The sequence below is a fragment of the Panicum hallii genome, chromosome 3, assembly GCF_002211085.1.
Source record: "Panicum hallii strain FIL2 chromosome 3, PHallii_v3.1, whole genome shotgun sequence".
Lineage (NCBI taxonomy): Eukaryota > Viridiplantae > Streptophyta > Magnoliopsida > Poales > Poaceae > Panicum > Panicum hallii.
Genome location: NC_038044.1, coordinates 3,320,837 through 3,342,359, shown reverse-complemented (window position 1 = coordinate 3,342,359; position 21,523 = coordinate 3,320,837). Strand labels below are relative to the sequence as shown.

General features: G+C 43.8%; 3 protein-coding genes across 4 annotated transcripts; 2 read left to right on the top strand and 1 right to left on the bottom strand.

The window, feature by feature from the left end:
• Positions 1 to 1,653: 1,653 nt before the first annotated feature.
• LOC112886805 (psbP domain-containing protein 4, chloroplastic) lies at positions 1,654 to 3,197 on the top strand. Of its 2 annotated transcripts, none has more exons than XM_025952802.1 (5): positions 1,654 to 1,976; positions 2,195 to 2,298; positions 2,394 to 2,502; positions 2,599 to 2,826; positions 2,908 to 3,197. In XM_025952802.1, the coding sequence occupies exons 1-5, from the start codon at positions 1,676 to 1,678 to the stop codon at positions 2,970 to 2,972; spliced, it is 807 nt and encodes a 268-aa protein (XP_025808587.1). In that variant the 5' UTR covers positions 1,654 to 1,675; the 3' UTR covers positions 2,973 to 3,197. The 2 variants fall into 2 exon arrangements, with proteins under 2 accessions (XP_025808587.1, XP_025808586.1); XM_025952801.1 differs by having other exon boundaries at positions 1,841 to 1,976; positions 2,191 to 2,298.
• Positions 3,158 to 8,197, bottom strand: LOC112886804 (O-fucosyltransferase 38). The gene is made up of 12 exons (XM_025952800.1): positions 7,973 to 8,197; positions 7,016 to 7,091; positions 6,870 to 6,937; positions 6,528 to 6,616; positions 6,267 to 6,444; positions 5,037 to 5,165; positions 4,784 to 4,917; positions 4,492 to 4,705; positions 4,233 to 4,417; positions 3,832 to 3,927; positions 3,595 to 3,739; positions 3,158 to 3,455 (listed from the first exon to the last, which is right to left on the bottom strand). The coding sequence occupies exons 1-11, from the start codon at positions 8,144 to 8,146 to the stop codon at positions 3,613 to 3,615; spliced, it is 1,470 nt and encodes a 489-aa protein (XP_025808585.1). The 5' UTR covers positions 8,147 to 8,197; the 3' UTR covers positions 3,158 to 3,455; positions 3,595 to 3,612.
• Positions 8,198 to 11,058: 2,861 nt separating this feature from the next.
• LOC112885791 (GDP-L-galactose phosphorylase 2-like) lies at positions 11,059 to 15,097 on the top strand. The gene is made up of 6 exons (XM_025951436.1): positions 11,059 to 11,672; positions 12,346 to 12,446; positions 13,030 to 13,335; positions 13,422 to 13,607; positions 13,958 to 14,218; positions 14,499 to 15,097. Exons 1-6 carry the CDS (start codon positions 11,555 to 11,557, stop codon positions 14,823 to 14,825), a joined length of 1,299 nt encoding a protein of 432 aa, XP_025807221.1. The 5' UTR covers positions 11,059 to 11,554; the 3' UTR covers positions 14,826 to 15,097.
• Positions 15,098 to 21,523: the final 6,426 nt, after the last annotated feature.

The following is a 21,523-nucleotide window of genomic DNA, read 5'->3' as shown; positions in this document are numbered from 1 at the left end:
ATATAGTGAGGTGAACTGTAGTCAAGTTTCATAACATTCGATTGAGTTGGCGGTTTCATAGTACTGTGATGCATTAGGATAGTGGTTCTTACTTGCAAGGTTAACTATCTGAAATTGCGACGTAGTAGGTCCGCCTAACAACGGAAAATTATAGTTTCCAGGAACTTCAGCAACCGGAAAATAATGACCAGCATAGGCGAAATTAGGTAGCAAATTCAGCATGACGAAAAGAAGACTGACTTGGTTTACTAGAAATTCAGCCAGTGGGAAATGATGACAACGTGAGAACGAATTGTCATTTCGGACATTTTTTTTACTAGAAATGTGCTCCAATTGACCTGGATATGCATGAATTACAGTTCAGCTCCACAACATTTAGAAAGTTAATCAGACGGTTTCCTTATTGTGTGCTTGATCTCTAGATGTCAGCTAGATAAAAACAAGCGAGCCGACAGAAAAACAGCATGATAAATCTATCTGCTTCTCCTTTCTTTTTATGCGAGGAAATTTATCTGCATTTGATGTAGGTCTGACGACCTAATGAGATTGCCAGCGGATATTTCTTTTGCTTTTGAAATTTTATAACATTTTTTTGCGGCAGTACTAAATGAGACTCACATGTATTTGCGATGCTTATGATAAAAGAAATTAAATATCCTTTTTTCAGCAAAATTAAATCAAATATTTCTAAACCTAACTTAGGTAACTACACAAGATTGTCATAAATTCATACAGATCGGATCCTTGAGCAGTCGAGAGATTCGACTAGTAGATGTGTAACACAAACTATTCAGCGGGAAGGTTATGCAATAATAGAGCCTCCGAACCTCCGATATGCTAATTCTTCAAGCAAGGCCAATCTGGTCTTCCTGTGACACCTAGCCTCACACATGTTCTACCATGCACCACAAGAGCCATCTTTTTCTCCAAGCAAACCAAATAAAAAAGAATCATTTTTCCTTGGAGGCCGTTTGGCTCCTCTTATTTTGGAGAAATTAAAATCTACTTAATAAACTAGATTATTTGGCTTAGAATTTGACATCCCACCACTTTCCAACCACTTTTTAAAATTTAGATATAAATCTATCCTAAATTCATAGGATGGGAGATGTAAATACACCACTAAACTATGTTTCTATTCCGTAACTTGTAGCACGATTTTTTCTTACTCCTCTACAGTAGAAATATAGCATATAAGTATCTCCATCATATGACCAATAATAATATAAGAATATATTTCATATATTTTTTTTGCAAAAAGAATATATTCTGTTATATTAACTTAATAAATTTATGTCTAAATTATGATTATTGGAATAGAATTCAATTCCAAACGGGGCCTAAGGAAAAAAAAGGTTTATTTGATCTCTGCCTCAGATCATATCTGTAAAACCAGGTAACAGGGTTAAAGAGGAAAAAAAAAGGAAAAAGGAAGTGAAGAGGAGACGCTCAAGCAATCACCTCCAGGAGTTTTGTCTGAACTCTGAAGTTATCCCTGTCCACTCATGTCTTGTGGTCCAAAACAGAACAGCCTATGGAGCAGGAATCACAACTACTGAACAGAAGAGAAACCGCTCTAGGCGACGCCAGAAGCTTAGGCCACCAAGAACAAGCAGAACTGTGGCAGACTAGCGAAGAATCACGGAGGTGAAGCAGTCTCAAACACCTCGCAGAGATGAGCAGCACGGTGCTGTTCTCGCCTAGCTCTGCCCTGTTCCTCACCAACCCTTCTCCCCTCGCCAAGGGCCGGGCGGCGGTGGCGGTAAGGTGCAGCACTGGGCCAGCCATGTCAGTGTCGCAGCATGAGGAGGAGGGCGAGAGGGAGGGGTCAGCAATGGTGGGGAGGAGGCGTGCATTGGCTTCTACTGCTGCTGTCTGTGGAGCTTCAGTGCTTGGGTTTGCAGGCCATGGCCTGGCGGCCACGCAGGGGCTGCTGGCAGGGAGGATCCCCGGCTTGTCAGAACCTGATGAATATGGTAAGTTATTCTTCCTCTTTTCTTCATTTGGGTTTGTAGGAGTAGTTCAGAATTTAGAGTTTGAGAAAGAAATGCTCTGAAAGTGATTCAGAAGCTAGCTTCTGTAACATCTAAATGGTAGCAGCCGTAGTGTGTGATTCTTCCTCTGGAGAAAATACGACAAAAGTTCAGACAGAAATACTGTTAAATTGTTTTCATGATGCTGATTGTTCAGACAGGCTGGAGAACGTACCGTAGGCCAGACGACAAGTCCGGCGGCCATGGAGTCGGCTGGAGCCCCATCATCCCCTACAGCTTCAAAGTTCCTGATGGCTGGGACGAGGTGAGACCGGGAGCAGCTCACAGATCTTCAGCTTCACAAGACACTGCCACTTGCTTTCTGAAACTATACGTCTGCTATGCCATGGCTCCAATTAGGTCCCGGTGTCGATTGCTGATCTTGGTGGCACGGAGATCGACCTGCGCTTTGCGAACCCAAAGGAGGGCAGGTTGTTCGTCATCGTAGCTCCAGTTCGCAGGTTTGCAGGTGAGGAACATTTCCTTCTCAACAGCAACAAGATGCTATACTGCAAGATCTTCTCAGGATAAAAACATGGTGATCACTGGTAATTCTGTCCCACAGATGATCTTGATGATGCGACCATCGAGAAGATTGGCAGCCCGGAGAAGGTGATCGGTGCCTTTGGTCCAGAGGTCATCGGAGAGAATGTGGAAGGGAAGGTCTTGTCCTCAGCGACAGAAGAACATTCAGGAAGAACGTACTACCAGTTTGAGTTGGAGCCACCCCATGTGTTCATTACAGCCACTGCTGCTGGGAACAGGCTCTACCTGTTCAGCGTAACTGCAAACGGTAAAACCTTCGTTCTTAATCTCAGAAGCATATGTTATTTATTGTAACTTTTTTTATCCTGAACAGCAGCTGTGATTGCAGGTCTGCAATGGAAGAGGCATTACAAGGATCTGAAACAAATAGCAGAATCATTTCGTGTCGTGTAGAGTTTCCATGGCTTCTTTTACAGTACTGCCTTTTGTTAACACGATTAGAGGACATGAGGGATGCTATTATGTAGAGAGGATAAGTGAACATCAGCTTTGATGGTCACTTAAAATTAGAAAGCTGAAGCAGTTCAGCAGTATGTTAAGCTTGCTCTTTAAAGGCTAAATGCTTGTAACAACAAAAATTTTCAGATATTGCCTCAGAGGACTACAGATCGTGGCAAATGCATATATTACGTGTGTTGTTCGAAACTTCCATGGCAACAACCTACACATCAAATCTCTCAACAGTGGCAACAAACCCATTCATGTACAGTTGCTTGGTTGCAGGGGCCAGTCCATCTAGGCCAACAAGGTCATTGGACGTCGATCACTGGAAGGTAGGCATCCTTTAGTGACTTGCGTCATAGAGTATCCTTTTAGTCTCGAAGCGTCAGTAAAGCTCCAATGGCCAATGAGAAGCACTAGTGTCATTATACAAAGCTGGAATTAAGAAAAGATGTCAGCTCATCCAGAAAGATTCTTTCAGGTGCTACGGTTTGGTTAAGACACTTCAATCAGCAGTGTTGTGTCTCAAAGCTAACAAACAGTATCAACTGTGTAATGACCAATAGATGCATACCTATACATCGGCAACACATCAGTGCTTCCCAGTCAGACAAATGCACTCAGGAAGTGGGTTTTCGTAAAAAGATTCCTCGGTCCTAAGCCGTGCTCTGCCCTTGCTTCCTGGCAAGGAGCCATATCTTTTCCTAGGAGCCCCTTGTCTGCAAACAGAAAAATGCATTCTTAATACAATCTTTGAATTTGCAATAAAGAAGTACTATACCTAAGACTATTCATACTATAAATAAATCACCTGTATTTATGCATGTCAGTAACAAGTGAGGACAGCTGTGGACCTTCCATGAGTTCCCCTTTTTCCAGTAAATCAAAGAGTTCCACCAATCCTCTCCTGCAGATTAAATAGATTAATGTTGAAAAAGGAACTAAGCAAGCACTTGTTACATGGTGAAGATCGATAAGACCCGAATGTCAAGAAAGGAATGCAAGTAAAAGGATAGAATACAACCAAAAGACCTATAACTTCATCCACATGTGCAGATATGTACAAGCAAAAATAAGAAATAATTTTAATATGACAATATCAGTGCACTTGTTACATGAAAACTTGTTTTGGGAGAAAATCAGAAATCAGGGAAATAGCAAGACTCAATAAAGGAAGACAGGCTTTCAGGAAAAGAAAAGCCACATATTTACCTATCAAGAGTGATAGTCTTGCGATGCCCTAGAAATCGACGATGGCCTTCTACAGCTTTTGCCATATTGCCAGAGTGTGATGGAACAAACACATCACTTTCAACTGAAATTATGTAATCAAGGGCTGCAACTTGAGAAGCGTGATTATTGAATTTCTCAAGCTCTTCTTTTGTTGCCAGTATCTCCTGTAAAATGCAAGTTTAGTAGCATGGCTAGGAAGCGGCTGATCCAATCAACAAAACAGGCAAAGCATAACTACCTTGTTAACCAAATTTGGGAAGTATGCCCTCAATTTTGATATATACTTATCACCACCATAAATTTCACCTGCTGCAAGATAGATCCATGTGGATTCAGGATAGCCCATAGCACGCAGAAAAATGCCCACCTCATTGGGAGTCAGTGGACAGTTGCCTTCAGATCTCTGTTCAGTTGAGTTTATGTCCTTCAGTTTCCAGTGGCTTGTTCTCTCTCTATTGAGAAGAGAAAGAAAATTAATACTACCAGCATGTAGAAATAGAATTATATGGATGTTCTTTGGTTGTGCATACCTCATAATTGTCAACTCATTCGCTTCTGAATCACTCAGACCATAAGTGCATCCTGTAAATGCTAGCATATCCTTTTCATATCGTAGATGAAGAGCGATAAATTTTCCACGATACCTTAGACGATCCACCAGCTTCTGTTGTGTAAGTGTTATGATGACTCAGAACCTAGTTTAAAGGCTGCCATAAATCTCCAACTGCAAATTGAAGACTGTAGATTCTGAGTTAAAGAAATGTACAGTTGACTTATTCATGCCTTTCCTAGGTCCTCAATTGGATCTGAAAAACGGAGTGCTTGGTAAAGACAGCGGCATCTCAATCTCTGGATATCAATTGGAAGACCGTTGTTAGCAAGTCGTGAATCAGATTTTGGGATGTGAACTACCTGCAAGAGATATTGAGGCGAGATCATACAATGGGTTTCAGACTTCAGTATCCGGGTAAACTAGTACATCTACGTTAACACAGAAAATAGGTGATACTTAGCTTGCATTAGTAAAAGAGTGATGCTAAGAACCATTGTTATCAATAAGGAAATGAGAGATGAAGACCTGAGGCAGGTTAAGAAAACCATGTGATGAGGCAGACGAGGGATGAGTGGCACAGGCTTACAAGGTAAACTTGCTCCTTGTGCCAATTGTGCCGGTGGCTTTCTTGGAGGGAAGAAAGACAACAGGGCATCCAAGTACTGCATATCCTTACCCCTGGTGCCATGCCGTGGCTACCTCATCATTCCCTCCCTCCATATGCGATGTTTCCAATATACCCTTTCATTTACTCTACCTCCCATCCTCCTCCCTCAAGGCCTCAATATATATCTAGACAAGCCTCCTATGCCATCCACTATTGGCAAGTCTGTCCTCTGATAGCTCATTTCAACTTCATGACTCAATAACAGTGCTCAAGGTAAACTTGCTCCTTGTGCCAATTGTGCCGGTGGCTTTCTTGGAGGGAAGAAAGACAACAGGGCATCCAAGTACTGCATATCCTTACCCCTGGTGCCATGCCGTGGCTACCTCATCATTCCCTCCCTCCATATGCGATGTTTCCAATATACCCTTTCATTTACTCTACCTCCCATCCTCCTCCCTCAAGGCCTCAATATATATCTAGACAAGCCTCCTATGCCATCCACTATAACAAGGACAGCTAAACCATGCAATTATGTTTGTAGCATAGAAAATTCTAATAACCACATCCATGAGAATGTATGACACAATACTGCATACAGGCAACATCCATACAATGTTATTTCTCTCCCTATAGCACAAGGCAATGACTGCAACAAGAGCAAATACCGTAACATTCTCAACTCATTTCCCATGAAACAAGACATCAAATCAGTTCAACATATTATAATAAGCAAAAAAACTAGTTTGGATAATTTAATTGAACAGAAAGGTCACTATTTATTTCAAAGCAAAAGCAATAGTTTTTATGCACAACTCCTGAGGGAGTCAACTGTGAAATTTGATTGAAGGACTACCTTCTGATTCTTCCAGAGCTCTTTCACTTCCTCATAATAACTTGCACCAGACCATGAGGTAAAGTGTTTCCGGGCTCTTGGAGCAGATTGCAAGCTTTCAGGCAAGTCATCCACAACGTGGACATCTCCTTCCAGAGCTTTAATAAAATGAGGCTGATCAAAGATGTCTTTAAATGTACTGTAGGCAGCAGTGCAAGTTGTTAAACGAAAAAAAAAAGGGGTAATCAGACAGAATATCTGACAATAACCTAACACTAGCACCTGGTGTCTTGCCAGAAGGATCGCTTGTCTAACTGAGGGATAACAAGTGTTGCATTCACCAAACGGGCAACTGCAACCATATCACAGATCTGCGGAGGGAAGATTAGGCTGCAATTAAGTATAGGAAATCATAATTTTCTGGATATTACATATGGAAATTACAAATAACATAATAAAAAATGTGTGACAGACATAACATCACAAATTAATCAGAAGACACCAGAAAGAAAATGAAGCTATAATTTGAACAAGAATAAATATATATTTGTAGATGTGAAAGCGTGGTGACATTAAGATAGACAAAGATGAGCCGAAAGCTAAATTTTGGTGCGCTGGACTTACTCCAGTGCGCATTTGATTTAATCCTCCATTACTTCTGACAGTCATATAGCGATCTGACTTGCCTGGAACTGATAATGCAAAGGTATTGTCAGAGCCATCACCAGAAAGTTTTGGAGCCGAAAGGTGGTGCACAGAAAGAAACTTACCCTTATATCTAGAGGTTGGTGTAATACAAGCATTATAACCGTAGCCGATAGACGCCCACAGGTGCTCACTTGACCCCTGAAGATCAACCGGATTCGTAAGAGTAGTGCTATCACTACCCTCCGTGAATCAATCTACTAATGTCAGCTTTGTTCACAGGGATGCAAGCATGCAAAGTAACTTTAGGTGCCTAACACCCAAAGACGTATAAGCTTCAATTGGTAGTCTGCGAATCTTCAATTGCACATGCTTGTGATAGAAAATATTAATAGCACAAAAATAACCACTAAAGAACACATTATTCATCAGGTATCTAACTTGACCATCGAAAATAAAGGTGTCAAAACCAAGCATCAAACTTTGAAACTATGCCCCTTCTTAAGTTTCTCAAGCTTAACATTTCTGATATGCTTCCCCTAGCTACAACATTTTACTTTCTATTAGCAACACGATCCAGAATTGGCCTATTCTTAGACTCAAGATGCTGTGGATGCTCAATCTTGGTCTAACTTTGACTCCTATAACTTTTTTATACCGGTATTAATTTCAGGAACAATTTGCTCCATACGGCTCCAATCTTTTTTTTTTGAAGAACAGTAGAACACTAACAATTTAGCATGCAGCTAGTATTAGTTTCAGGAAGGTCCATAGCTATGTTACATTGCATAGTCACTAGCAGCTGTTCTGTAAACAACCCGGGGCAATTTGGTCTAGAGACATGTCCACAGACTACAGATCAAAAGAAATGAGATTAACTCGGGTTCCATTAACTCGAGTAGAAACATAAGGCAAATTCGGGCATTCAGCACCATCGCATTGCGCCAAGAACCAATGCCTAACAAACCAATTCGTGCACTGAAACCGCATCAAGCAACAAGCTAGCAGTAACGAAACTGGAGTGATCTTTCAAAAAAAAAGAAAAGTAACGAAACTGGAGAGGTAGGGATCACGAGACGGGCCTGGCGGGGTGCGTCCGGGCGGGGGAAGTCGACCCGCGCGACCTGGCGCAGGGCGGAAAGGAGGAGGAGCACGGCGAAGGCGAAGAGCAGGCAGGCGCAGCGCGAGATCGGCGAGCGCAGGAGACGCCGGTGGCGGGGGTGGAGGAGCGGCGGCGCCCCGCGGGGATTCGCCATGGCCGCGAGCGAGCGAGACAACGCAAGATCAGATGGGTCCGGCCCAATAGGCTTTTTGTTAATGGGCCAACGTGCTATGCTTTCCCTGTGTTCTTTTAAGACGTGGGCTTCTGTTAGGCCAGCGGAAACGCCGTATTAGCATAATCCATCCATCACCTTCGCTCGCTACGCCATCTCACCCAGCACACACGCTGAGGTCATCCCCTACGCCATGGCCGACGCGTGCTGATGTGCCGACCGCGCCTCCAATCAACGAGCTCAGCCAGCAAACTAGCATTTCGTTTAGAAGCTTTTTTGGGGGCCAGGTTCCATTGAAACGGACGCTCAATACCAATTTTTGCTCTACACAAATAGCTGAACCCTTACATATTATACATGTGGTGCGAAAATACTACTGTACAGATTCGCTTTCAAAAGTTTCATAGCAACGGAAAATAGGAATAATGTCCCCCACAAGTCTGCTTTTCGGAACAATTCTCATGGAATATCCTTTGCTGTTTTTTGGCCGCATACGTAGGCCAGAAAGTGAAGGTCATGAGAAGGTGGTCAGAAGGCATTTTTCATGTTTCCATCGCTGAGAACGACTGTAGTACTACTATATATATATATATATATATATATATATATATATATATATATATATATATATATATATATATATATATATATATATACGTACAATCTTGCCGTACGTCCATGTAAAATAATAAATCAACCCTCGTTTTGTTGTTGGTTGAACTCTCGTCAATCTAATGAGGTCTCTCTCTCTCTCTCTCTCTCTCTCTCTCACACACACACACACACACTTCTTTGGCAAAAAAAAGATAAAACATTGCAAGAAACTACTCTAGCAGCCAGGAGTACTTGGACTACAAAACCGGGCCACGCCTTTTTTTTCTTTCTCATGGCCACGATGAATGCACCCATGATTGTGGTCGAGTTCACGGCAGCCTAGCTATACAACTACAAGCCATCCGTTCCCATCATGTGGGGCGCCGCCGTACTGGAATCTAGGTTAAGACAAACTGTGGTCACTGATGTTGGTCCCGGCAGCAACTTGTCCAAGATTTGCAAGCCGTATATAATAATAGCAGCAACTAATCAAATGTCATGTCCATGTTGAGATACGTATCTCTATCTGCTGAGATTATATTTGCAATAAATACAGGATGGTCCAGAAAGCAATAATAATAATAATAGGCTTATAGGCATGCAAATTAACATTATAATCTTTTTTGAGAAAGTAAAACATGTCATGGTATTATATTGTCACAGTGTTATCCCAAAAATCATTGAAAAAAAATGTACCCTCGCTCATACAAGAATAATTAAAGGGTGGATGGGATGAATATATATGAGCCGTCCATCTCCCTAGCTGGATCGGATCCCGGCCGTCCATTTGTTAATACTTTCCACCAACCCACTCCAGCAGCTAGGAAGCTTCTCATGGAAATGGAGACTTGGAGGAGAGGGAAGGATCCATCTTTGACAAAGAAAATCGATCTAGCTCCTTTGGAACTGATCAGCGAAGATCGACTTCCCCTGCCCGGAGTGAGAAAAAAGATAAATCAAATGCTGCTAGTGGAGGAAGGAGTAGAAATGGAGAGATGGGGATATGGTGGAAGCATGCAGACGAAACCAAATGAAAGGGCAACTATGTTTTGCTAGCGACGACGACTACTATATAACTGTGCCGTCCCGAGTCATGCCCATGCCGATCGATCGAGGGCCTGCCCAGCGCAGCAAGCATGTCGGTCGTCGCTACCTGTGCTGTGCGCAGCAGGCCACTTGTGCCAGATAATGGCCATGCAACGGTGTCGTTCCAACGCCGGCCGCCTCCCCTTCGCCATGCATGGGACGCTGCTTTACCGATCCCCCAGATGAGCTGGGAGGTCGCCGGAAGGGAGGAAGACGAAGCGGTGAGAACGAACGAAGGCCCATGCATGATAACGAGGAAATTGACAGGCGGCGCCTCCGGCGAGCAGCAGCAGCAGCTGCTTCTTCGAGTGAAGTTGATCCGATATACATACAGTAGTATACTATATGTGCATCTGCGCTGACAAACAAATTAAATTAAACATCATCAAGACAAACTAATGCCTGCCTGGTGGATCGCAAATGCCCCCGGCCGCTGCTTGTGTCTGGCATGCATGTGTAGATCGCATCGCATCGCAACCAGCCATGATCCAAATGGCGTCATTTTATTTGTTCTCCATTGCATAATTGGCATTTTCCACAATGATGCTCTGATGATATGCACGGCCACGTATATATCACGACACGTCCTGCTGGCTGCACTAGTGCCACTAGCTAACAGCAGTAGGTCAAGTACACAGAGAGAAGCAAACAAATCCCGTGGCAAGCACAGCAGACAGTTCTCGCAGTCGTCCTAGTGACACGATCGAGCTGCACAGCAGCCAGTGCAAGTGGCCGGCGACGTGGTCCCGTACGTGCCAGTCCGCCGGTGTGTGGGCCAAATAAGAAAATAAAACGTGCCGTCGGGAGAAAATAATACTAATTAATAAGGAAAAGAGCGGGCGGATGCACGGCAGCCACTCGAAAAGCACGGGGTTGGAGATGTCACCACGTCTGGTCCGCGCCGAGCTCTCGTTTTTACGTGGCTCACACTGCTCTCCGTCGGCCGACCGCGCGCTGCGTCATCCATCCAAGAGTTGTCCATCTACCACGTACATCCCATGGCGCCGCGATTCATTCCCAGGTCCGCCCCTGTGGGTCGTGAGGAAGCGCACGCTCCCTGCAAAAAAGAATACCCGAAAATAGAAGGGAAAAAGGAAACGAGACGTCCGATCCGGCGCGAGCGTGTCCGTCCAGATCCACCACACAAAAGCCACGCCACGAACAAGTCGCCCCCCTATTTAACGCCTCCCAAACCCACCCCACCCCCAGCGCACGCCCGCACCACCGCAACCCCCAACCCGACGCCGCCGCTCTCTTCGCCGGAGAAGAGAGACAGGAGGAGGGGAACAGCAGCCTCCTCCAGGAGCCCCCGCGACCCGATCCCCGACGAGCCCTCCCCCCTCCCCTCCCCCCCCCCCCTCTGGGCGTGGCCGAGTTGTAGGCATCACGGCTAGCGTTGCAGCCCCCCGGCGCGGCCCCGCAGCTGCGCAGGTGGAGCCCACGGGCACCATCGCCTCCGCCGTCGCCACCAGCCCCGCCCCACACGGCGGCCGCGGGGCGCTGCCCTCGGCCGGAGGGAGCCCGTCCGACCTCCTCTTCCTCGCCGGCGGCGGTTGCCTCTGAGCCGCTCCCCCATCCCTCTCTCTCTCTCTCCCCGACCCCTCCTCCTCCTCCTCCTCCTAACAACCGTCGTCTGCTGACCCCCCGACCCCGACAAACACACACCCGAGAGATTAATTAACACCGCCCGAGAGCGAGCCACCGGCCGCCATGGAGATGAAGCTCACCATCAGGAGGGTGCCCACCGTCGTCTCCAACTACCAGGACGATGCCGACAAGCCCCGCGCCGGATGCGGGAGGAACTGCCTCGGCCACTGCTGCCTGCCTGGTGAGCCACCTACCCGCCCACCCTTTCCTTTCCTTTCGATTTGACGTCGTTTTCGTCCCAAATCCGGATGGCGATTCTCAATAGCTTCTCTTTGGATTGGGATCCTGCCATTCTTTTTATAAAAAATTACCACGGAGTTTTGTGCCTGATTCGGGAACTTTGTGCTCCATAAAGCTGGGGGCCCTTTTCCTTCAGCAAAACAGTCACAGCAGTGTGCTCTTTCTTTTTTTTATACGTGCTATTTTTATCTCCCCCTATGGCTAAACATTATAACCGCCGCCGGTCTCGGGTTGAACAACTGGCAGTTTCCCCACCTCCAGTTATATTGGATTAAATAAAGATAGAAAATAGCATCTTGGGCGACTAGATATTTTCTATATTTCTGAAAAAAAAATCTCAGCCGGAAACCCATGTCATCGTACCACAAGCAAAACAGAGAGCGTTTTGTATTTATGTGAATTTTGTATGTGCGGTGATTGTTTACTATACACCTTTTGCTTGTGTGTTTCATTTTTTTTAATAGATCACTGGAAAATATATTTTTTTATAACTCACTAAAAACCTCACTGATACATCAAGTTTGCGCGCAAAAAAACATTGTACTATTTGCCTCACCTGACGTGAAAGTAGGAATTTCTATCGAATTAACATTTGCATGCCTTTCTTTGAGCAGTTTCCAAGCTTCCCCTCTATGCTTTCAAGGCAAATCCGGCAAAGCCTTCACAGGAGGATGCTGCTTCAACTAAGTCCCTTGTCAATATCCTCCTTACTGAGGTAAATAAAAGCTTGTGGTGTTGGTTGCACAACGTTACTCAACTTTTAACTGTGCTAGTTTTGGATCAGCTGTACTAGGAATCATTTTATTCAGCATGCAGTAAGATATTAGAAAAAATCTCTTCAAAAGTTAAGGTAATATTTGGCAATAATCCATTCTAGTCATGGGTACATGTAAAGTGCACTCGAGCAGTAGCAAATGCATACATGTTTGACCTGTAAGATGATTTGAGACATTTAGTTCCTGCAACAACGGCACTGGATATTGTCGTATATGGTTCATTCCTGTAGGTACAGTGAATTGAGATATCAATTTGTACATCTCCATGCAATTTTAAATACTGGATAGAGATACTTTACCTACTATGGCACTAGAACCTCTCGAATATGGCACATGTGAATCTAAATGTCTATCACTGGTTTGAATAGTATCAATTTTGCTTGGGTTCTGGAAGACATCCTAAACAAGTAGTAGATGTTTTCTGTGAAAGCTCCCTGAAATGGATGAATAGTGAAGTCTAGTTTCATATTCTCTTCCTAGATTTGAATTCTGAGTTCAGTGTTTTGCTTTGTATCCTGACAGTGGGAGGACAGGATGGCCCGGGGCTTATTCCGCTATGATGTCACTGCCTGTGAGACCAAGGTCATCCCTGGCAACCTTGGGTTTGTTGCACAACTGAATGAAGGGCGCCACCTTAAGAAGCGCCCTACCGAGTTCCGTGTCGACCGTGTGCTTCAGCCATTTGACCCTGCCAAGTTTAACTTCACCAAAGTTGGCCAGGAAGAGGTGCTCTTCCAATTTGAGAATGGTGCTGGCGATGACAGCTACTTCCTGAATAATGCTCCAGTCACTGCTGCTGATCGGGCACCAAATGTTGTTGCTATCAATGTATATCTCTCAGTCACAATAATAACCTGGCTTCCATTCCATCTTGTCTATTCTTGATGCCAATGACTGTTTGCAATGTTTTATAGGTGAGCCCAATTGAATATGGACACGTGCTTCTCATTCCCCGTGTTCTGGACCGCCTGCCTCAGAGGATTGATCCAGAGAGTTTCTTGCTTGCGCTGCAGATGGCAGCTGAGGCAGCTAGCCCATACTTCAGGCTTGGTTACAACAGTTTAGGTGCCTTTGCTACCATCAATCACCTCCACTTTCAGGTATTGAACTTCGCATGGTATCTAAATTTATCTAAATTTACTTCTCACCTCAAAATGATAACCAAATAGCTAATAAAATCATCGAACACCCACAGTTTCTAAATTTACTCCAGTACTGTTCAGATAGTAGTATTGTCTTAATGTCATGTCCACTTGTGCTCTTCTATAAAATCATCAACACCCACAGTTTCGGGATAGCTGCCGTAGTGATATTGAACTTTGTGCAGTTGCAGAGCAAGAAAACTGCCATATGCATTTTGATCTGGATCATTAGCTCAGAAATTGGCCTGTTGAGCAGGTGGTAACTTGTTTGAAAAAATTGTGTTTAGCACTGAACCTTTTCTTCACAGGCATACTACTTGTCAGTGCCTTTCCCTGTCGAGAAGGCACCTACCCACAAGATCCCTCTTTCTGAAGACACAATGAAGAGTGGGGTGACGGTATCCAAGCTGATAAATTATCCTGTGAGAGGCCTCGTATTTGAGGGAGGGAACACACTGAACGACCTGGCAAATGTGGTTTCCAGTGCTTGCATTTGGCTGCAGGACAACAATGTGCCTTACAATGTGCTTATTTCGGACGGTGGCAAGAGGATCTTCCTCTTCCCCCAGGTAAATATCATTACACAGTTGTGAGCTGAACTGTATGCTCGTGTATTTACAGTAGCAATAAGCATTCACAAATCATTTGCCTGTAGTTTAACATTGTAGCTGTAAGATTCATGGTAATTAACGCTGCTAGGTGATGATTAGTAAGTAACTCCTATAAACTTTGGATGGTCTATATTAGGGAAACAGGGGATATAACATGTTACACTCTCTGTAGTTCTGTCTGCATTACTGGAAATCTCTTTACAGCGTCTTAAACTTTGGATCTGTTTCAATAATGCAGTGCTACGCTGAGAAGCAGGCTCTGGGCGAAGTGAGCCAAGAGCTGCTGGACACCCAGGTGAATCCAGCTGTGTGGGAGATCAGTGGCCACATCGTGCTGAAGCGGAGGAATGACTATGAGGAGGCATCTGAAACCTCTGCGTGGAAGCTCCTTGCCGAGGTCTCCCTGTCTGAAGAACGCTTCGAGGAAGTGAAGGCTTACATCTTCACTGCTGCTGGTCTGGTTCAGGCCGATGAGGAGGAAGCCAGCGAGGGTGAGGAAGCAACCTACGCACCTGTCCCCGTTGCCCCTCTGCCTGTCGCAGAAGGCTGCCTCGTCCTCCAGTGAGATGATACTGCTGGCTGTTGTCCTATTAAGCGTTGTCCTCATTGTCTCTGGTCGCCTATAGCTCTGCCATAATAAGATCCGTGTGATGGAACTGCTGCATGGTCTGGTCTGGTGCGCGTGAGCCTTGTGCTCTGCCGCAACTTGCTCTCGTTTCTGTATCCTCTCTGTGGTGACTCAGTGATTCAGTGCTCTGCAATATTAAGCGGAGGCTATGTGTATTGTTTGGGTCGTTTAGAACTTATAAATGAAATGTGATGGACATTGCTAGTATACGCTCTCTGCGCCTCTGTTTCCACTACATAATTTGTCTTTTTTTTTTAATTTCTTGATGAATAGACATATTTTATTTTTTAAAATATTGCTATATTATACAATCATTGTTGTGTCAAATATCTTTGTGCACCAAAGCACATTTGCATGTTCGTATGTCACAAGCATGCATGTGAGATGACTTTTAATTAATAATCTCTGATTAGATCGACGATGGCATCGCAGTGTGAACTATTTGATCAAGACTACATGAAAAAGAGGACTTGGGAAGAGTACATCATACCTGACCTGTGTTTGGGCGCCTATAGAGTAGGCTTAGGATTCTTTGGCTTTAATTTGCACATCTGGTAGTGACAGCACTCAGGATTGTTTCCTGAGATTACTCCCAAAACCATTTAACCACGTCTCAAAACATATATATCTTGGACACTAGCCAGGTAACTTAACATAATTGCATTCAAAGAAAAGTTGCACATCCTCGTTAGACCTACAGAAATAAACATGCGAAGGAACAAAAACTCCTTTTAAACATGCACAGACTCTTGGAAACTAAACAAACTCGCAGTCGCAGGCATAGCAGCGGTACATGAGAAGGAACAGATAAATGAGCATTATTCAGGCACTCCGTTGGCACCATAACGCTTAATCTTGATTAATACCACCAGAGATTTACCCTCTTAATTATTCTGGATTCACCATGCGCTTCACACGAAATGCTTGAATGCTTTGATTATTCTCCAGATACCATCCGGAGACAATTGTTACTCATGATCATACTGAGCTTCAACTAGAAGAGACTTCAACTCCATTTCCTTCCCCTGAACACCGGTGATGAGAATGTCCAAGATCTTGGCAACCAAAGCACTTTCCCTAAATGTATCACGGTCACAGCCATGGCCTTCGCCGCACTTGTCTGAGATCTTGGCAACCGAAGAAATTACCTTGCTAGCATCATCAGCATGGTCTCTGCAGCACCCTTGTCCTGTCTGATGAGTCGCCGCTTCCCATGCCGGTCTGTGTGTCTTCTTCCCAGACAACAGGGACCGTGTGTGCTCTGGAATAACCTTGTAAATGGCGTTTAGCCCCATCTCCTGGCCGTTCTTCCTTGCTGGAACCTGTTTGGGACCTTTGGCCTCGTTTGCATCCCAAGCAGCATTGTTGTTCTTGGAGAATAAAAGCATCGGATACTGCAGCGGCACTATGCTCTTTGCCATGGAGGTTCCTTGAAGCGCAGAGTAGAGCAACACCAGAAGGAGCGAGGCCAGGAAAAGTACTACTGCAACACCCGGGAGCAAACGAGAGCAGGGGTGCAGGTTTCTTCCCCGAGCTCTGATTTTTCCCCATGTGGTGTTGCCATGGTCGTTTCCATCCTGAACTTGGGCAATGCCTTCTGTTTCTTGCCGTGGGGTCTGGAAATCACCAGTCTCGGGAGATCTGGGTTCGTTCTTGGTGGTTGCACGCTGCCAAAATTTGTAAGGCGGCAGCAGCCCTGACACCTTGTTGGCGTTGTTGATGCCCCTCGTCATATTTTGGTTGAAGTTTTCCATGGTTTGAGGAGCGTTTTTAAATTTGCCCTCCGTTGACTTGCAGAAATGCTGCCATATGTGTTGCAACTTGGAAGTGATCGCTTGCGTGGTCCGCTGTGGCACTAAGCCGGAGATACCCATGAAGAACAGCTTGATTCGTGCGACCACTTCCACCCAATGAGGGACCTTATTGGAGTATTTCTCTTTTGGCCGCATCACCGAAACATCAGTGTCAGCAAGGTTCTTGCTCTCACTAAGGTTCTGATACCGGCCACCGATGGTCAGGAGCTTCTGCTTGCGCTCCTTCGTGGCTTGCAGTGACAGATGTAGACGATGAAATTCTTCTTCTCGCCGGCATACATGTTGTCGATGCGGATCGCGGCGGACCGCCCGCCGCCGTCGGAGCTCTTCTCGTCGGACGATAGGAGAGCGCCGTCGTGAGCCATGAGGGTGATCTCCACGGATGTAGCCGGGACGGACGTGAATAGCGCGCAGGCGTCCTTGACCTTGCGCAGGTCGTTGTTGGCGAAGGAGTAGGTGCCGGAGGTCTTGTCGGCGACGTGCTTCATGGCCTTGGGGTCGTGGTCGGCGCCCAAGGCCAAGGCGTGTACTGGGAAGTCGCTGCTAATAGATGCGCCCAAGATCTGGGCGTCCAGGCCATCCGACAGGAACACGATGCAGCCTACACGCCCGCTGCTCTTCTCATCATGACGACGCTCCCTAAGAATCTAAGCAGCATGAAACAAAATACTTAAAAGTAGCATGTTGTAGATAAAGCTTAGTTATTACTGTTTGTATAACTTCCTTCAGGTCGTTTAGTAAAAGAAAATTACAACTTTTAGGTGCAATCCAGTTGCAACCAGTTACACTATTATGCATTTTAAATATATGACACCATTCTTAAATATACATAATAACAAGCACGTCGTACCTGAGCTCCCTCAATAGAGCAGCCGGTGCATTCCAATTATTATTGACAATGTGTTGCAGTTGCAGACAAAATAGTGGCAAAGCATGAAAGCAACCCAAACATACATACCGGGGTGACCTAAGCTAGTAGTACTAGATGAAATAGAAAAGGAATGGCATGCACGTTAAGCTAGCCCCGAGGGGAGGGAAGGAACTGAAGGCGCGGAGAAGACGCACCTAGCTAGCTCGGATCGATCCAAGGCTGGCCAACTTTGTCATTAGTTTGGGGGGCATTTTTGACCCGGTGCACGTGTGACCCGGTGGTAGTTCACATGCACGCATGTTGCAAACGATTTTTTTTTATGGAAGTGCTTCAAGACCAATTGTTGACTCTTCATTTGTAAAACCATTTGAAACCTGACCTAAACGGGTCATCTAATGAATCCAAGAATGCAGAAACACCGCCGAGGCACATAACTTATCAACCGACGAATGAATAGACGGTTTGGTCATGGTTTGCCTTAGTGCTAATCAAATCTGAGTCAATGCAAACATCGTGCTTTGTTTTCTCGTCTTATAAGCACCTAATTGTATTAGCTCCTCCATGGAACGAGCCCCTACATATACAAAACACATCTCTTGCATTTCAGTTCTCACTTTGTGAGGTACATAATATTTTTGGAACATAAAGGACTATTTAATTAAAGTTCTAAACTACCAACAATGCAGGACTAGTGCCACCACATCATAATACATGAACCTCAACGAGTCAAAACGGGAATAGGAATCGGTTAGAATATTACAACTTCTTTTACCTTTTGCTATAATTGTAAGGGAGAACATTAGCTAGTAGATAGAATTGTAAGGCATAGCTCATTTCCTTTATGTCATGTCTACTCTCTCTTGCTTGACTCCATTATTTCATTAATTTTGCTAGGACAAGGCTTTGATCAATTGTTATATTATAAATATATCACTTATATGATACTAGATCTAGAGTACAATCATAAGAAAGCATTCTTAGTACGACTCTAATAACATCAACTATGTGTCACAAAAGAAATTTATTAATAGAAACTATTGGTTAAAGCCTCGCCCTACCTTGTAATTTTAAAACAAAGAAATATCTCATAAGGCAAGTCCTAGATGCTACCTTCTCTAGTAATTACACATACCAAAGACTACGGGTGAATCAAGTCTTTTTTTCAGTTCTTACAACTCCAAATTGACATGTGGCAGCCATGTGGGTATATGGAATATATAATAGAGCCAGACGATGATTACGTATGGGCCATCTATCTCAGGTGATGAGCAAGATGACGTGGGAATATTGTGCTCGTCCATGCCGACATCAATGTATTCGATTTAATATTAAGGGGCTACACAGTTGGCTTCTGTAATAGTTTTTAAGAAGACTAAGTTTACCTATTGATGCATGCTTTATTAATTTGATGCAAGCGTACGGCATTTTATTGTTTGTTACGACATCTTAGCTTGTTCATGGACCTAACCGAGTCATACATAGCTTCTATAGGTCATTTTTACAATGGGGGTATTGAAAACGAACTGTTATTGGTGTGATGTAATCAGATGTCGGAGAGGATGTGAAGCCCGCTTAGCTCCATCTCCACGGAGCTCGCCTTGGCCCTTCGTAACGCTATTGAGGCGCTGCAGGGCATCGAAAAGCAAGTAGCTAATCAAGCGCGCGTACCAACATGTCCAATAATAAGCACACGCTTCGGAGTGACTACTCATTTTGGTTTCATCCATCTACTGGGCCATTTCCAATTTTGTTATACTATATAGTCTTCTTGTAAGTTGTAACGCATTTGCTTGAATTCAATGCAAGATAAAATGTCATCAGTCATGCTTTATAGCTAGTCTCGCTCTCTCTAGTTGCATGCTTTGTTGATGCGGTGGCCGAAACAACTATATTCATTTATATAAATTGAAAGACTACCTATTCGCACGAAAGAATTTATAACTTTTCCATAAGAAACCGGATGAAGATAAACTTTATATCAAAATTATTTATATCAAAATTATAGAACTCGACGAGATCTAAGACTTCATAGCTGACAACCTTTTCATTTGAAATTATTTATATACGCAAATACTTAATATATATTATTAGACCAATCAAACGACCTTATATGGAAAAAAAGATCAATATCAAAGTTTTAGTGCTCGACGAGATCTAAAACTTTGCAATTGATAATATTTTTATTTGAGATTTTCTTAGCATCTAAAAATTTAAGATAAGATTTAAAAGTTAGTATAAATGAATAATATTCCATCACTTATCACAGATGATTGTGTACCGTAGTGGTACGGAGAGGTCGTGCAGTGTCTGCTTGGGAATTAAAACTTTTTTTCGCTATTATTATAGACTTTCTATAGAGTTTTTAAAATGTTCATCACCGTAGGTTTGTATCTCAAACCGGCGGTGAAATCTGATCATCACCGATGGGTTGTGGCTCAAACCGGCGATGATAACTGAGTTTCACCGTTGTTTCACGAACAGACGGTGATGACTAGATCCCATCACCGTCGACTTTAATCCGACACCCCCAAACCAACCGCGGGGTGGGGGGGGGGAGTGTTGGGTAGGTTGGAACCGGCAGTGATAGGGTGGTTGTAGTAGTGACAAGTTATATATATATATATATATATATATATATATATATATATATATATATATATATATATATATATGCCAATAATGATGTTGTTCCTTTTTGTGTGGAAGCTCTCTTTAGACATAACCATGGCTAAAGATGGTTATGCCAAAAATAATAGCTTCCACCTAAAGAGCCACATGTAATATGAGAATATCATCATGAACTGAGGCACTAACACAACATCATGTGAATTGCTTTATTTACTTTGAATAGGTTGATATTTGTTTGAATTGGTTGACAGTACTCTATTCTTTGCCATCGATGAGTAGCAAGGTTCATTGCTCTCTATATTATTTTTATCGTAGAGATTTATTATAGTTGCTAATTGACTTATTAGGAATCATGTGACAGCAGCCTACATACGTCATGCTGCATGACGTGTTCCTCCCAGGTCGTTATATTTATGTAGTGTTGAGAAATTGTTCGTATTGTGATGCCATCGGCGAATTAACCAATCAAAGATTAAATGGTAGTTCACAACTTCACATGCTTGCTCGTATTGTGATGCCATCGGCGAATTAACCAATCAAAGATTAAATGGTAGTTCACAACTTCACATGCTTGCTTGTGTGACCTAGCTACCAACTTGCGAAGAATTTGAAATGCCTTGATTGAAGTCATCTCTTAATATAAGATTGATGCCTTAAAATAATAAAGGCCAACGATTGTCTTAGCTAGATATAGAACCCCTAGTAACATATATATGACCCGAACGGGTCATCAACAAATCAAAACGTAGAAGAACCAACATGGATACAAAACAAAATGACCCAAAAGACCATGCAAAAGGGAAATGGCATACATGCATGATTATATATACTAGAAGCTAGTATAAACCGATTATATATAGGAAAACAACTCCTTATTAACATGATTCAGTCGAAGTTCATCCTCTAGGTGATGACTATGGACTCTCATCCTTATAAGCAGCAACCATAATGGTAGTACTGTTATGGTCTGGGATAGTCAGTCCACCAGACCGCATAGACAACCCCGTGAATGCACAAATGCACAATGCAACATACCCATATACGCCTATTAGGATAGACTGCTAGGCCTACATATTTAATCTTGAGATTGATAAAATCACCACATGTAACTTGATATGTCTGTAGACCGGCCGGCACATTCACTACCGGAAACCAGCACTATGCCGAGTGCCAAACGCTTTGCCGAGCGCAAAATATCGGGCACTCGGCAAAGAGACCGTTTGCCGAGTGCCGCACTCGGCAAAGACAAACACAAGGTGAACTCAACCTTTACCGAGTGTCGGGCACTCGGCAAAGGGCAACACACGGTGAACTCATCCTTT